The 14,064-nt window shown below is 45.8% G+C and overlaps 1 protein-coding gene and 1 non-coding gene across 5 annotated transcripts; both read left to right on the top strand.

Moving 5' to 3' along the window:
* The first annotated feature begins 1,156 nt into the window (after nt 1-1,156).
* Nucleotides 1,157-8,217, top strand: TCF24 (transcription factor 24). 4 transcript variants are annotated; one of them, XM_051769287.1, is made up of 4 exons: nt 1,157-1,477; nt 3,518-3,592; nt 4,477-4,886; nt 7,204-8,217. In XM_051769287.1, the coding sequence occupies exons 3-4, from the start codon at nt 4,503-4,505 to the stop codon at nt 7,315-7,317; spliced, it is 498 nt and encodes a 165-aa protein (XP_051625247.1). In that variant the 5' UTR covers nt 1,157-1,477; nt 3,518-3,592; nt 4,477-4,502; the 3' UTR covers nt 7,318-8,217. The 4 variants fall into 4 exon arrangements, with proteins under 4 accessions (XP_051625247.1, XP_051625238.1, XP_051625257.1 ...); XM_051769278.1 differs by having other exon boundaries at nt 3,514-3,592; XM_051769297.1 differs by lacking the exons at nt 1,157-1,477; nt 3,518-3,592 and adding an exon at nt 3,650-3,662.
* A 5,328-nt stretch (nt 8,218-13,545) lies between these two features.
* LOC127465516 (small nucleolar RNA SNORD87) lies at nt 13,546-13,625 on the top strand. Its single transcript, XR_007902246.1, has one exon. It is a non-coding gene; the product is annotated as a small nucleolar RNA SNORD87 (small nucleolar RNA).
* The last annotated feature ends 439 nt before the right edge of the window (nt 13,626-14,064 follow it).

The following is a 14,064-nucleotide window of genomic DNA, read 5'->3' as shown; positions in this document are numbered from 1 at the left end:
TTGGAGATGCCTCCCTGTCACCCAGGGAACCCCAGCCTTCACTCTTTTGGGCCCCAGGAGGCCAAAGAACGGTCTGTGGTGCAGGTGAAGTCCATCATCGTGGTCTTGCACATACCGACAGAGTAGCTTTTGAAAGAGTAGCCCGTGATGGATGAAGGGACCCCCCCCCCCCCGAGGCTGCCGGCGTCAGGCAAAGGTAAACGTTGACACACAGTTTCAGTTTTAGTTCCGTTTAATTTAGAATTTAGTACTTAAATTGAGAACCTTTAGAAAAGCCCGACAGCATCCCACCCCGGACAGCCTCCTCCGCCCGGCGGACGCGGCTCCGCGGTGCTGTGGGTACCAGCCCGAGAGCACAAAGGCTGGTAGGGCCTGGGCGGGGCGGTGGGCGCCGGGCAAGGCAGGGGTCCCACCCTCGGGCAGCCCCTGCTCGTACCCCTCAGCGCGGAACAGTCGGGCTGGAGCGTTTTGCTGGCACGGCCCGGCGGCTGCGGCGGGAGCTCTCCGGACACTGCCGGGCCGGGGCCGGGGCTGAGGGCAGGTGTCCGGCTCCCCCTGCGCGGCTGCCCCCGCCGGGTCCTCACCGGGCTTGTCCCTTACCGGGACTTCCAATTATCGCTGAAGCTTAAGTCCTTAATTTTCTTGGCTGCAAACCCGGTAACGAATCGCTCAGACTTTGTTTTTCCACTGCTCCCGAGGCTTGATTTATTGTGTCTCTGTTATCGCACAATCGGGCTTCGTTCCAAATGTTATTCTGAGCTAATTCTATATCCCGGTATTTATTTTGACTGTCCCTTCTCATTAGCGTTACTGATTTTTATTCGCTCCCCGTTCCCTGTTAAATCCCCCTCTCTGCCCGCCCGGGCTCGCCTCATCCCGTTCGTGTTTCCATCCCGCGTTGGACCCACGCGTGTGGGTCGGGCCCCCGAGCGGTGCCTGGGCAGCCACGACCCCGCTCCCTCCGCGCGTCTCACCCGGGGGAACCCTCTCGGCCCCGGGAACCTCTGCGAGCCGGAGAAGAGGCGGCAGAGCGGGGAGGAAGGACTTGCTTTTAACAGGGCATCGCCCGCGCTCCCAGCCCAGAGATTAAATTTCTCTCCTCCAGCAAAACCGTTACTTTATCCTAAGAAAAACAGCGCGGACGGGGCGAGCGGCGGCGGGACCCGCACGGACCCGGGGCCGGGCCGGCGGAGGGAGGGGAGCGAGGGGAGCGTGGGGCGCTGCCGCCCCCCGACAGCTCCGTGATTGATGACCCACCCGCCCGGGAAGGGGCGGTCGCTGCCGCCCGGGCTGGCGGGGGGAGCCCGGTGACCAGGTGCGACCCAGCCCCGCCGCATCCACCGCCGCGACGGCTTATAAGCGGCGCCGCGGGGCCGGACGGGGCGCGACGCGACGGGACGGGACGGGAGAGGAGAGGAGAAAGAACGGAGCGGAACGGGCTGCGCCGGGCTGTCCCGCTCCGCACTGGGCGGGAACGGTAAGTTCATCCCCGGGCCGGGCACTGCGAGGTCCTGCCAGGTCGCGGGGAGCCGGGTTCGCCCGGCGGGGTGCGGGATGGGGACGCAGCAGCCACCGCGTCCCGCACCCCTGGGCGGCCGGCGAGGGTCACCGCGAGCTCCTCGGTGAGCGCCGGTGCTACCCTCGCACATCGACAGGCAAGTTCCTATTTCCCTGCGCCAGAGAAAGGATTTTCCTTACCTGTTACCAGAGTTATGCAGAGGGCAAGGTCATTTTAAAACCGATGCAAAATAATTCAGATTCACTATATTCCCCCTCACCCCAAGGAACAACGGAAAAGTTTAACCGAGGTTTCCACCCGTTTCTTTTCTATGTGCTCTGCTCTGGCGTTTTCCATCTTTTCCTTGTCTGTGTGGGCAGGTCGCCTTCACTGCCGTTTCGTTCACATGGAATGTAAGATTAAAATAAGTGTCGTGCCGGTTGTTTTGGTAAAAGATTTTAAACTAATTATGTCTTTGTAATGTCATGTTAAAACACCAATGCGTCTGCCTGCATTAGAAATACTGCACTAGAAATGCTTTAGAAACAATACAAATACTTTAACTTACTTTCACAACCCCAGTTCTCTCTGCACATCAGGCGGCAAGTGGGTGTTTGCAAAAATTACCCTCTTTCTTGTAAAATTCTGAAGGGAAGATGACTGTTGCCCAGAGGCATTTTATTTACTTTAGTTTTCAGCAGCATTTTTTGGATCATGAGGTTCTGGTGACTCCTGGGTTTGTGGTGAGCACAGCACCCAGAGTGTGTGTCCTGATCACACCGGGGAGAAGAGTGATGCTGCCCAGTCCCAGTGTGCAACAGAGGAGATCCTGGTGCAGGAATCACCGTGGTTTGGCTACACATATCCACACACCTACAACAGATCCTGTGTTTCTGCGTAGCAGATTTTCACAGACCATTTGCTGTTTGTACTTGATGAGAAGTCTGACAGTGGAGAAATTTAATTCAGAATGAAATCTCTGATTTCCACAGATGAAGCCTTTTACATTTTTTTTAATATAGGCCTAGGATTTCATCTGATGTAGATGTGAATCTCCTAAAACAGAAACTCCTACTCCCAGGGGCACCCAAGGAGATGAGGCTTTTAGGTATGTGCATTACTTTGTAGTATTCCAGTTCTAAATCTGGTTACACACTAGCACGGCGAAATCAAAACTGTGTGTAAACCAGCCTTAGTCATGTATTTAATCGGAGGAGCAGGTATTTTTACTAACTCAGTCTGTCCATATCCTTGGATATTCTGGACTTCTCCAGCAATCAGGGAAGATTTCCTTGTATCAGTGGGAATTAGATGGTATGGCAAATGAAAAGTCCTGCTGACAAATATAAACTTCTGCCAGTTTTCATGATTGTCTTAATGATTGTCTTGATGTCATCTCTGCAATGATAATTTTTTTTAAACTAAAATGCATCCAGATCTGACTGTGCCTGACACAATGAGAAAACACCAAGAAAAAAGCACATAGGATTTTTTTTTATTTTAAGCTAGAGGCTAGGACCATTTTTCAGACCTTGCTCTAGACAAGCTCATGTGGTCTTAATGTGAGCTTTATTTTATATCAATCATAAATACTACAAGAAAAAAGAAGAGTGACATTTTTTCTCTTTGGTTTACAGCTACAATGTGCACAGAATATTTCACAAATAATTTCAGTCTAACCTGTACTGATATTGAAGAGATCATGACATGATAAAACTGTGAACCAGATTAACATCAAATTAATCACAATAGAACACCTGAAATAATAACAATAATAATATCTTTTAAATACCATCAAAGTATTGCAAAAAAGATTGTTTAGAAACTGTTCCTTGTTTTTGCTAGAAATCTTTGACTTCAGAGTGTGCTTGAAATGCTTTGCAAAATCAAGACCCAATTCTTGTAAATTTAGATCTTCATTAATTTATGTGCATCAATTTTATTTAAAATTTTAATATTACATAGTTTTTTTATGAAATTAAAAGGTTTAATAACTTGTCCTTGCCCTTGTCTAGCCAGACTGTCACAGAAACACCTGAAAGCTGAAATTTGGGACTACCAGGAGGGCTGCTTGACTGAGGACAACAGGATCGGGTATTATTCCAGCTAAGAAGTGCTACACTTTGGGGAATATTGATCGAGGAACTGAATTAATTAAAAGATTGTGAGTTGTATTAGAGGCAGAACTGACTGACCAGCTTTTCTGAAAGCTGGGAAAAGACCTTGTGGACATTATTTTCAGCTTTGCTCAAAATAAGTTTTTTGTCACTGTTTTCAAAAGGTTCTCTTGCCCTGCAATGGCTATAATAGAGGTTAAAAGATTCTTTTGAAATTCGAAAAAGGAGATGAAAAAAAGCACAGAAATTATTTTAGTAACATTAGGGGTGGGACAACAGGAAAAGTCAGTTCCTGATCCTTTAAAATTATGGACCAAATTTTGCCTTTCAAAAGCTGAGTCCGCACTCTGTGGCTCCACTATTGCTGCATCTGAAAATGATATTTTTCTTTCTGTAATCCATGAAGCACTGATCACCTGTGATACTGTTGATAAAATGATTGCAGCTAAATAGAAAATATATAAATAGTCCCACATCCCAAACCGTACGAAGAATATGTTTTAAAAATTGCATTTAGCCTAATTTTTAGTAATTTGTAAACGGAAACCACTGTGTCAGTGCTGCTGAGCAGTGCCTGCTGGATTTTCTCAAAAGCCATTTCTGGGCTACGAGTAACAAAAAATTTGCTCAGTGTAATACTTTCAAAAAAAATTATTAAATCCCAATCATTGAAGAGTTTAACTTCTGTTTCTCTGCCTGTGTGAAATCAAATTTGTAAGCAGCCAGTAGAAAAGCAGCTCGCACAGCTGCATCCCAGCTTTTGCTGGCACAGGCAGCGCTTGCATTTCTGATCATCTTAGTGTTTAGAGAGTTTCGGCGCAGAGTAGCAGCTGCCCTTAGAGATGCTTTTCTTGCTTGCAGGACCCTCCCTGCCAGGGAAGTCACCAATGGACTGTGGACACTTAGCTGGCAGCAGCGAGGAGATCTCCAGCCCGGGCGTAGAGCCCGATTCCCTGCTGCCTTCTGCTGCCGGCGGCAACTCCTGCCCTCCCTTGGTGGGTGGGCAGCGGGCTGGGGCACCCCCGGGCCGACCCGCGGCCGCCAACGCCGCTCGGGAGCGCAGCCGGGTGCAGACCCTGCGCCACGCCTTCCTCGAGCTGCAGAAGACTCTGCCCTCGGTGCCGCCCGACACCAAGCTCTCCAAGCTGGATGTGCTCCTTCTGGCCACCACCTATATCGCGCACCTCACTCGCAGCCTGCAGGATGAGGAGGAGTCTCCGGGAGAGGGCTTGGGCACCCTGCGAGGGGATGGATACCTCCACCCTGTCAAGGTAGGGGAGATGAGCAGCAGCTACCACCTTCTGTCAGTGAAGAAGGATATTGGCCTTAGATACGTAGATGAAACTAAAGATTTCAAACTCATGTATTGTTGGTAGAGGTAATACATGAAAATCCTGCCTGGAGCAACCATTGTGCTTAGGTGCTAGAGGCCTGATGGAAATATTTTGGAGCTTTGTCCCTCTGGCTTCAGGGACTTTACACCAAAATATCAAATATAATGTAGATCCAAACCTAGTGGGACTTGATCCCTTGGAATTGAAAGCAGAGGGCAGCACCAGAGAAGTACTGGCACCTCCTTGTTCCCCACATGGAAACCTTGGTGGTCTCCCACCAGACCCACTGGATTCTGCTGGTAGTGTGTGTTTGTGGTGAGGTGATGCACGGTCCCGCAGCAGTGACCCCAGCCACGGCTGAGCCTGCTCTTCTTCCCCTGCTGAGGCAGCCACAGTATGGAAGGGGGTAATAATTACCAGCCATGTGTTAATTCCTTCCATAAAAGTGCTTTTATGAAGCATTTATTTTGTCTAGTTGGTATATAGTCTTCCCTTCGTCAAAAAAAATCACAGTGATACAGAAGTAATGAGAAAGGGGAACTGCTCTTGGAGAGGGCCTGGGGCTGGAAACTGTTTCCAAATGCATTGCTCACTGACTGATGGGGCTCAAATACCACGGGATATTTTCTTTGGCACTGGTCACAGGGAATGACTTAGAGTGCTGAGGTGTTTTCTTTTCTTTTTTTTTTTTTTTTTTTTTTTTTTTAAGAGTCTGAATTCAGAATGATTTAATTAAGTTAAATTTGTGAAGTAATCTCTAATTTCTATAAAGTGCCTAATTCACAGGGAGTTCCTTGTTCACAGTGTTGGTTGCTGTAAAAAGCATGATGTGAACGCAGGCTTCTGGGGCCATTTAAATGATTAGCAGGCTCATTAAGAAAGCAAAACCTCTACATCAATTAGAAGATGGCTATAATTTAAGTAAAAAAATATTATTATGTATTTCAAAATAAGTTCAAAATAGCTTCTGTTAGCTTCCTCAGTCAGAGTGAAAGGACACAGGTACATTTTGTCAGCTGCCGACTACTAATGGCAGAAAAATACTCTTAAATAGCTGCTGCAGCAGTTAAATGATCCAGATGCACATTTCCCAGGCTACTGGAATAGAGCAATATTGGATTCACTTAAGCAATTATTTTTTATAATTTTATTTATATCTCATTTAAATGCATCCAGTTTTGAGATTCTATCAGCCTAACCAATATTTCTACTATTCCTGGTGGTAAGTGCATTTTTTTAGTTGGCACTGGATGAAAGTGTCACAAACAAATCCTAGCAGGTGCTTCAAAAACCCCAAAGTGCAGGTTATGAGACAACCTGTACAGATAAAGACTTTAACTGCATTGATATACCAAGTACAGTAAATGCAATTAGTGAGAAAAGTAAAATATTCAAGTACAGCTGTGTGTACACCAAATGAAAAATATAATTAATGACTAAACTCAGATGTCTCATTGGTGACAAACCCATAACATCATACTTGAAACAAAATTACTAAATGAGATCGTACAGTCTTTCCAAGTCAGAATATGCTGCTGCTTAGTCTTTAAATAAAAGAGTTCAGATGTAACTGCAGTATTAAGCTTCTCTTACCCAGAGGTGCAGGACTGTTTGCAGTAAATAATTTGCTGGGGGTTAAGAAACTCAAGATGTCAGAGTAAGTTTTTAACACCAGGGTAATTGATGATTCCAAAAATCAGTGAGTGGAAAGATTAATTGTCGCATCTGAAATAGCTGAACAAGAAGCTGTCAGTGTTGCCAAGGAGCAACCACATTCAATTCCCTTTACCACACAGTTTTTAGCAGCCCCTGTGCTGTGGTCAGTGTTGTGGGAGTTGGCACAGATAGGTGTGCATATAGGGCTGCAATCCCCGCAGGTGCAGGTGTATCCCCATAGTATCCCTGGTGCCTTGAAAAAGAATGTTTTGTTTTACTCTAACAGAACATCCACAACACAAACTGTGTGAGGATGACTGACCAGCACAGGCTGCTCCTGTCTGCTGGATCACAGCGGGGCTGGGAGCTGTGCCTTGAGATTAATTACCAAAGCAAATATCCAGGCTGAGGCTTCCTTACCAAGCTCCTAATATTTTCCAACAAATGACAAAATGGGAAATGTCTGGTGATAGCAACAATTTCCTATTTTCTCGTACTGTGATTCCATCAACACTTTTCCATCAGCTGTGCTGAGAACTGCAGTCAGAGTGCAAAGCTCCCAGGTATCTCAGCTCTGTGCTTGTCTCCTCTCTTACAGAAGTGGCCCATGCGTTCCAGGTTATACATTGGAGCCACAGGACAGTTTCTGACTCACTCGGCACAAGGAGACAGCGCAAACCATGGGGAAACATCAACAACTTCACAAATCTAATCTCCCTTCTTGCTTTTAAAAAAAATGTTATTTATTACACCTTATATATATATTTAAGTTAAAAAATAATATCTATAGACAAACTATAATTCCTGAAATACTGTTTGTGGAGGAGAATGAATTGATTCTTAAATGTAATTAATACCTCATTAAGTTAACGTGATGTATTTCTATCAGAGGACATTGCTGGGATCTGAATGATGGGATCTGGAGGCGGCAACTGCAGCCACCAACACGAGCAGCAGCCCAAAGGCAGAGCTGCCAGCAGAGTAGGTATCCTTGTTCCCTCTGGGACAAGTGCTGAGGAAAAGAGGAGAGAAGGAGCAGTGGTACTGACCAAGTAGAGAGCAAAGAGGCTTGGGTGACAGGCAAAGGGTAAGTCTAGAATTAGCAGTTGCAATCCCACATGCACCTTCTCCACTGCCTAAAGCCGGGGGCAGAAATCCCCCTGACCACAGCCATCAGGTCAGAGCTTTACCCTTCAGATAATCCTACATGTATGTAGCTATTGCTGGAAATGTGGATGCATGTTCACCTCAAGTAAAAATGTAATGAAACCCGCGTTGCACACAGTGCTGTACGTGGCAGCTGTGTGTTGGGCACTGCTTGTACCCATCCATAGGGTTGTGCTGCATGTTATGGGGTTTAATGTGTGTTTGTTACCCTGGCACTATGTGTCTGCTCACAATACCATGGCTTTCAGTGGGTTCACATATTGATGCAAATGAGCCCAAAGCACTGGCTTGTTCATAGCACACTTGTTCACTTAAATATCTTCTATATTTAGGCAAGAAAAGTTGAAACTATATGCACATATGTCATCTGATGTATCTGTTCTGTAAAACACTGTACTTCTCATATGGTTTGTTATTGCTGAGGTAAACATTTTATTAAATATTATTCAATGAACATTATATATTTTCTCAGTTCCAAAATCTGTATCAGTTTCTCATTGTACAGGACCAACAGTTTCTAATAGTAATATTCTGCATTTATAGATGCTGTCTTCTTTCTGAGGGCTTTACAGTTTAAATTTAAAAATGACATTTAGGAAAACAAAAATACTAGCCAGACCAGCTTTCATAAAAAAAGTATGGTAAAATCTGGAGCTCTCCAGCACCCCGGCAGCGTTCTGAGCTTTTAAGAAGATTGTTCTTTTAAATGGTAAACATACTTTTAATATCTTGAATACATTCAATATATATATTTATTTTAGGCATATTATTTACAATTGTAAGTGGTTTATTAAAAGATGATTATTACATAGCCAGAGCTACAAGCCATACAAAAGGTACGGCATTTCGTGAACAAATTAGGTACAAAAGGGCAGTTTTGCATAGAAAAGAATCTGCTCAGAGGAATGTCTGACTTTCAAGAACTGTACGTACTTTCCATAGTAGTAAAAAGTGGGTTAGCACTACCTCTTGTTAGTGGGACAGCTGTTTGTACTTGGAGTTATTAACAGGGAGATGGGAAGGAGTGGCAAAGGGGGTGATAATTAAGATGAAGGTGTGAGAGGACAGTGAGGGATTCCAGGAGGATTACACCCTGCACAAGACGAGGGTGTAAAACACAGATTGCGCTTCAGAAGCACAGAGAATTCAAACCAGTTTTGTATGTCACTGAGATGTAAAGGAATGCCTCAGGCCAGGGGAAGAAGGGCAAGTGAAATCTCAGCCGGCAGTCCATGTCCAACCTGAGCTGCTCTGTGCAGCAACCATCTGATAGTAAAAACAAGTTGTGGATGAATTGTGCATAATAGACTGGTGTGGGGAGAACACAAAGAGGGATGATGTTTTTCATCAGCTGCATGTGCTTACCTAGCCCAGAGGTGCTGGTTACTTCATTGGCTCTTAAATAATACACCTGGAAGGGACAGAATTCAAGAAAGGAAAAAAAAAAAAAGACAGCTCCCTGGTTTTAAAGGCTTCTTCCTTTAAATGTAATTGAAAGATTCTCACTGCTTATCCATGAAGTAGAGGTTCAGCTTGGGTATGAGGAAGAATTTCTTCACAGAAAGGTTGTTAAGCATTGGAACGGGCTGCCCAGGGAGGCGGTGGAGTCACCATTCCTAGAGGTGTTCAAGAAAAGACTGGACATGCCACTTAGTGCCATGGTCTACTTGACAAGGTGGTGATCGGTCAAAGGTTGGACTCGGTCTTTTCTGACCTGTGATTAAGCATGGAAAATAGACAACAGTAAAGGTCAAAAACATGGAAAGTTAAGAATGGATGGCACAGAGAACACATCTTTACTCTGACACTTATCACCGAGTTGCAAGATCAGTATCAGTTTCTCATCGTACATGATAATATTCTGAATTTATAGATGCTGTCTTCTTTCTGAAGACTTCAGCTTAAATTTTAAAATGACATCTAGGAAAAAAAAGGAAAACAAAAACATAGCCAGAGCAACTTTCACTAAAAACATATGGTAAAATCTGGAGCTCTCCACCACCCCTGCGGTATTCACAATGGAGTATTTACAATGCTCAGAAGACAGCCAGAGGATCGGAGCAGCAAACATTGTGGCTACTTTGTACCCACAACATTTGCAAAAATTGTGGCCACATCTGTAGGACCTTACCAGCGTTTTATAGACTTATTAAAAGCCAATAAGAATATGCAGAATTACAGCAGCAGTTTTTCATTTGAGAAGAGCTCCCCATACTAATGAGTTGGGATTATTTTTTTTTTCACTGAGACATATTCTGCATTAGAATTTTATTCCTTTCCTTCCAGAACCAAGACACCAGGCAAGGCAACCCACTCCCTACGAGCAATACGAGAGCTCTTGTCTACCACCAATTTACACACCAGGATCACAACAGAGCCCCTAAGCCTGTTCGTTTAAAACATGTTTGGTTCTAATATTACACTTCCTAGGAACAGTTAATATGCTGAAATACAGGAGTTTGGCATTTAGCACTGGAAATATGCAAGGCTTTAGAAATAAAAGTGTACAATGTTTACACATTGCTATCAAAAGGTGGCATTTTTCATGGAGTAACCTAAAAGACCTCGGTTATTGTCAGCACAGCTTTTCCCTCTGAGGGATGGGGAAGGTGAACTTCCACGGCCACACGCAAACACCCTGCCCGTATAAAGCCGGCTGCGTAGGGACCTGTTTTTCCTAGTGCTCGCGGCTGTAACTCCAGCCCCGTGCCCTGCGGTCACGCATTGCGCTCCCTCAACACACAGAGCCCGCCAGTCACAGCCTTTCCCCTTTTCCCTGTGCGCGCGCAGCCGGAAAGCGCCGCGCGCCTGTCCCGCCCCCGCCGCGCGGAGTATTTAGGGAGATCCCGCCACACGAGCTTCTTTTTCCACGCGGCCCGCGGTACCCGGGGAGGGGAGTGGAGCCGAGCGGCACCGGAGCGACCGCGTCTGCCCGCCCGGGACTCGGCGTGGGTGGAAGGGCGGATGGACGCGGCGGGACCCGGCCCGCGTTTGCGGTGGCCGTGCCCCCCGGGAGCGCCCTTCCACGGGGATCCCGTGATGGCGAGGGCTGCCCGGGGGCGGGGGTTGCCCGTGTGCGGCAGCTCTGCGGCCTGTGAGCTGTTCCTCTGTGCCTCGGCCTCCGGCGTGGGAGCGGCAGCCTGGGGAGCCGAGTCTGGTGAATACAGATTGAAAGAGGGTACAAATGGGTACAAATTGAAAGAGGGGAAATTTAGGTTAGATACTGGAGGGAAATTCTTTACTGTAGGGTGGTGAGGCACTGGAACACGGTAGTTGTGGATGCTCCAACCCTGCCAGTGTTCAAAGCCAGGTTGAATAAGACCTTGAGCAAACTGATCTAGTGGGAGGTGTCCCTGCCTGTGGGAGGTGTCCCTGCCCATGGCAGGGCGGTTGGGATTACATGGTCTTTTAAGGTCTGTCCCAGTCCCTTAACATCCTGTGATGCTGTGACCCCCCGGCAGCCGCACGGTGCTGTTTCGCTGCCCATGGGGTGTGAGAGCCACTCGAGCTCTGCTGTGCTCCTTCGAGCAGTTCCTCGGCTTGGCAGTCCGGGCACATGCTCGTCTGAACAGCAGAACAACAGCTCGTCTTTTCAGAGGAATCAGACACTCCAGTCTTTCAAAGGAAATAGAAATGCCCCCGACTGTTTAATGTGAGAAATCCCGTCCTGGCAGGCCAGAGCAGTGGCTGTAATCTCAAGAGTTGCAGGGATGGTTTGCTGGTGCTTTTCTAAACAGTCAAAGCCATCACTTGAAAGAGGAGTGACTGTCATGCTGTTGTGAGCATGTCCGTGCCTGGGTGCTGGAGTGGCTCTGCTCGTGCTGACATTCCACCCACACAGGCTTCCCAGGAGTGTGGCAGGCATGTGAGACTGAGATGCACCTAATTAGTGTGTGCCACTCCCCTGGCAAAGCCTTGGTGGTTACTTCAAGTTACCTCTTGGCTCATCTAGTCTTAAAAGGAATGACAGATTTGACAACTGAAGACACTTGGTTTTGCTGACAGACCGTTCTCATCAGCAAATGCATGTCCTCATTCTAAAGATAAATTACCTTCTTTTTCCTTTAGGGAATTTGGCAAGTGTTGTATGGTGACCCTGACCATGCCCTTTTTGGGTTGTAGGCACAGATCCAGAATGGTGGGTTCTGGCAGGGATAGGACCTCAGGGGTCTCGGCAGCCTCTGGGGTAATGCTCTCCTACCAGGACTGCAGTGCGAGCACTGACCTCAACTCAACTGGTGGTAAAACATCAGTGAGTTCCCCAGAGTGTGGCACGTAAACTGAGGTTAAAGGCTGTAACCTGCCAAGGTGCTCCTCTCCCCAGCCATGGCTCTTCATTAGGAGCAGTGTAGTTGTCCTGCAATCAGTCATTCCTCACACTGCAGCTTGCTTTAGGAAAACGGTTGTGCCTCTGCTTAACCTTGATCTCATCTGATGCTCTCTGTAGTTTTCTCCCCAGGTAATTATAAAGGGAGCATGTGGCTGGTATTTCTTTGTCTGGCTTACTGTCCCCAAGGAAGTGTTAATGCTTTGTGCTACTGGCTCAGCAGTGGAGTTCTCTGAATCAAACATCTGCTTCTTTTCATTGTTTTAGGCAGCAAGTGAAGTTCAACATGAGTTTGTTACTGGCTTTGGGAATCTTCAGTCTGGACTCTGCCACGCTGTTGCCTTGCAAGCAGAAAGATGTCACATGAATTCTAGAGCTACAGAAGTAAATATTTCGTACTGTACGTAAAGGTACTGAGAGAAGCTTCTAGATCTAGAGTTCTGAAGCTGTTTAATGGCTTGCAAATTCTCTGACAGATGGAACAGAACTACATATGATTGCATGTAGTAAGGTTGAGGTTGAAAGTCTAACAAAAGGTATTATGACAGCTATAAAATCTCTAAGACTTGCTCCCCAGAACAAAGCAGGTGCAATCCAATAATCCTGAAGGAATCAGAGAGTTTTGTAATAATATCAGAGAAACTTGGTTTTAACTGGGGAGAGAAACATGAGTTCTGATTTGAGGCAGTAACAGACGCTAGTTGGAAGTGAGAGACTGAAGTGAAGAACAGTGTGTTCAGATCACCATCCCTGGCACTTACCCATGTCAGACTTGGAATATATTTCAAAGGGAAAAGCGACTATGGTACTGAACTTTACCTCTAGAAAGATACTTGGCATCTGGGGCTTGAATGTAACAACAGGGAGAGTCATGGATTTTTGTGCCCAAAGAGAGCTTTTTTTGTCTTGTTCCTGGCTATCCTGAATTCGTTCTGTGGTTAGCAGTTAAAACAAAGGATCTGCTTCTGCTTATGGAAGCACACTCCTTGAGACAAACATAACCAATTCCCTTGTATTTGATACCTGGAAAAATGACACCAGTCTTACCAGGGGCAGGAACTTGCTGGCATGATGATGATGACCCTTTGCCGTTTACCCAGCTGAATGTTGTGATGAGCAGTGGTGTATCTGATTGGCCAGCCAGTTGTGGGATTTTTACAGTTTGATTTGCTCCATCATTTCTGATGTTACGTATTCTTTTAAAGGTGACATCAGATGACCATCTCCACTGTCTCCCAACCTTGTGTATGCACTCAGAGCCAACAGTAGAGTCCACTGCTAGTCTTCCCATTTTCGCTTGAGAGATCATGGGAGAGACTGTGGAGAGGTAAGGATAAAATGTCGTGCTCTTTTTGCAGGATGTTTTTTTCTGACGAATACACATTCCTTAATATGGCTTCTCAAAACTAGTGATTTATAAAGGAATTCTATTTCAGTCTATTTTTTGCTGGCATAATGATGAGAACCTTTGCCGTTTACCCATCTGAAGGGTTTTTGATGTGTATCTTTGAATCTGAAATGCCAGTGAAAGTAATAACTTTGTATAAAGATGGATTAAGGGTACAGAAAACTAACTTTTTAAAATTATTATTGCTCCTAGCTTGAAAAGAGCAGCCTGGAATGTGGAGTTCTAATGCACTTGGAAATGCTTCCATGGCCCTTCCTGCTTCTCAGAAATACTGCTTGATTCAATAATATTGCAGAGAAGTACCTGTTTGCTGAATATGTCTGAATAATCCTGGAATGACGTTCAGGTGAGAGCATCACTCTGGAAAGGGAACTGACCTTAGAACTTGGTATGAATATTTGAGTGTATCAAATAAATGGATTAAAAGTGAAAACAGCAAAGGTTAAAACATGTAGGAAAACTCATTATCTTGGCTAGTTTACAATGTTAGTAGTGGGTATGAATAAAATCTTGGATTTCTGTTTTCAGTGACTGTTTTTTGTTGAGGGTATGGGAAC

This window comes from Manacus candei, unplaced genomic scaffold, assembly GCF_025592945.1.
Source record: "Manacus candei isolate 608988 ecotype Guabito, Panama unplaced genomic scaffold, ASM2559294v1 h1tg000008l, whole genome shotgun sequence".
NCBI classification, from domain to species: Eukaryota; Metazoa; Chordata; class Aves; order Passeriformes; family Pipridae; genus Manacus; species Manacus candei.
Note: the sequence above shows the minus strand (reverse complement) of the source record. Positions and strands in the feature narration are given on the sequence as shown.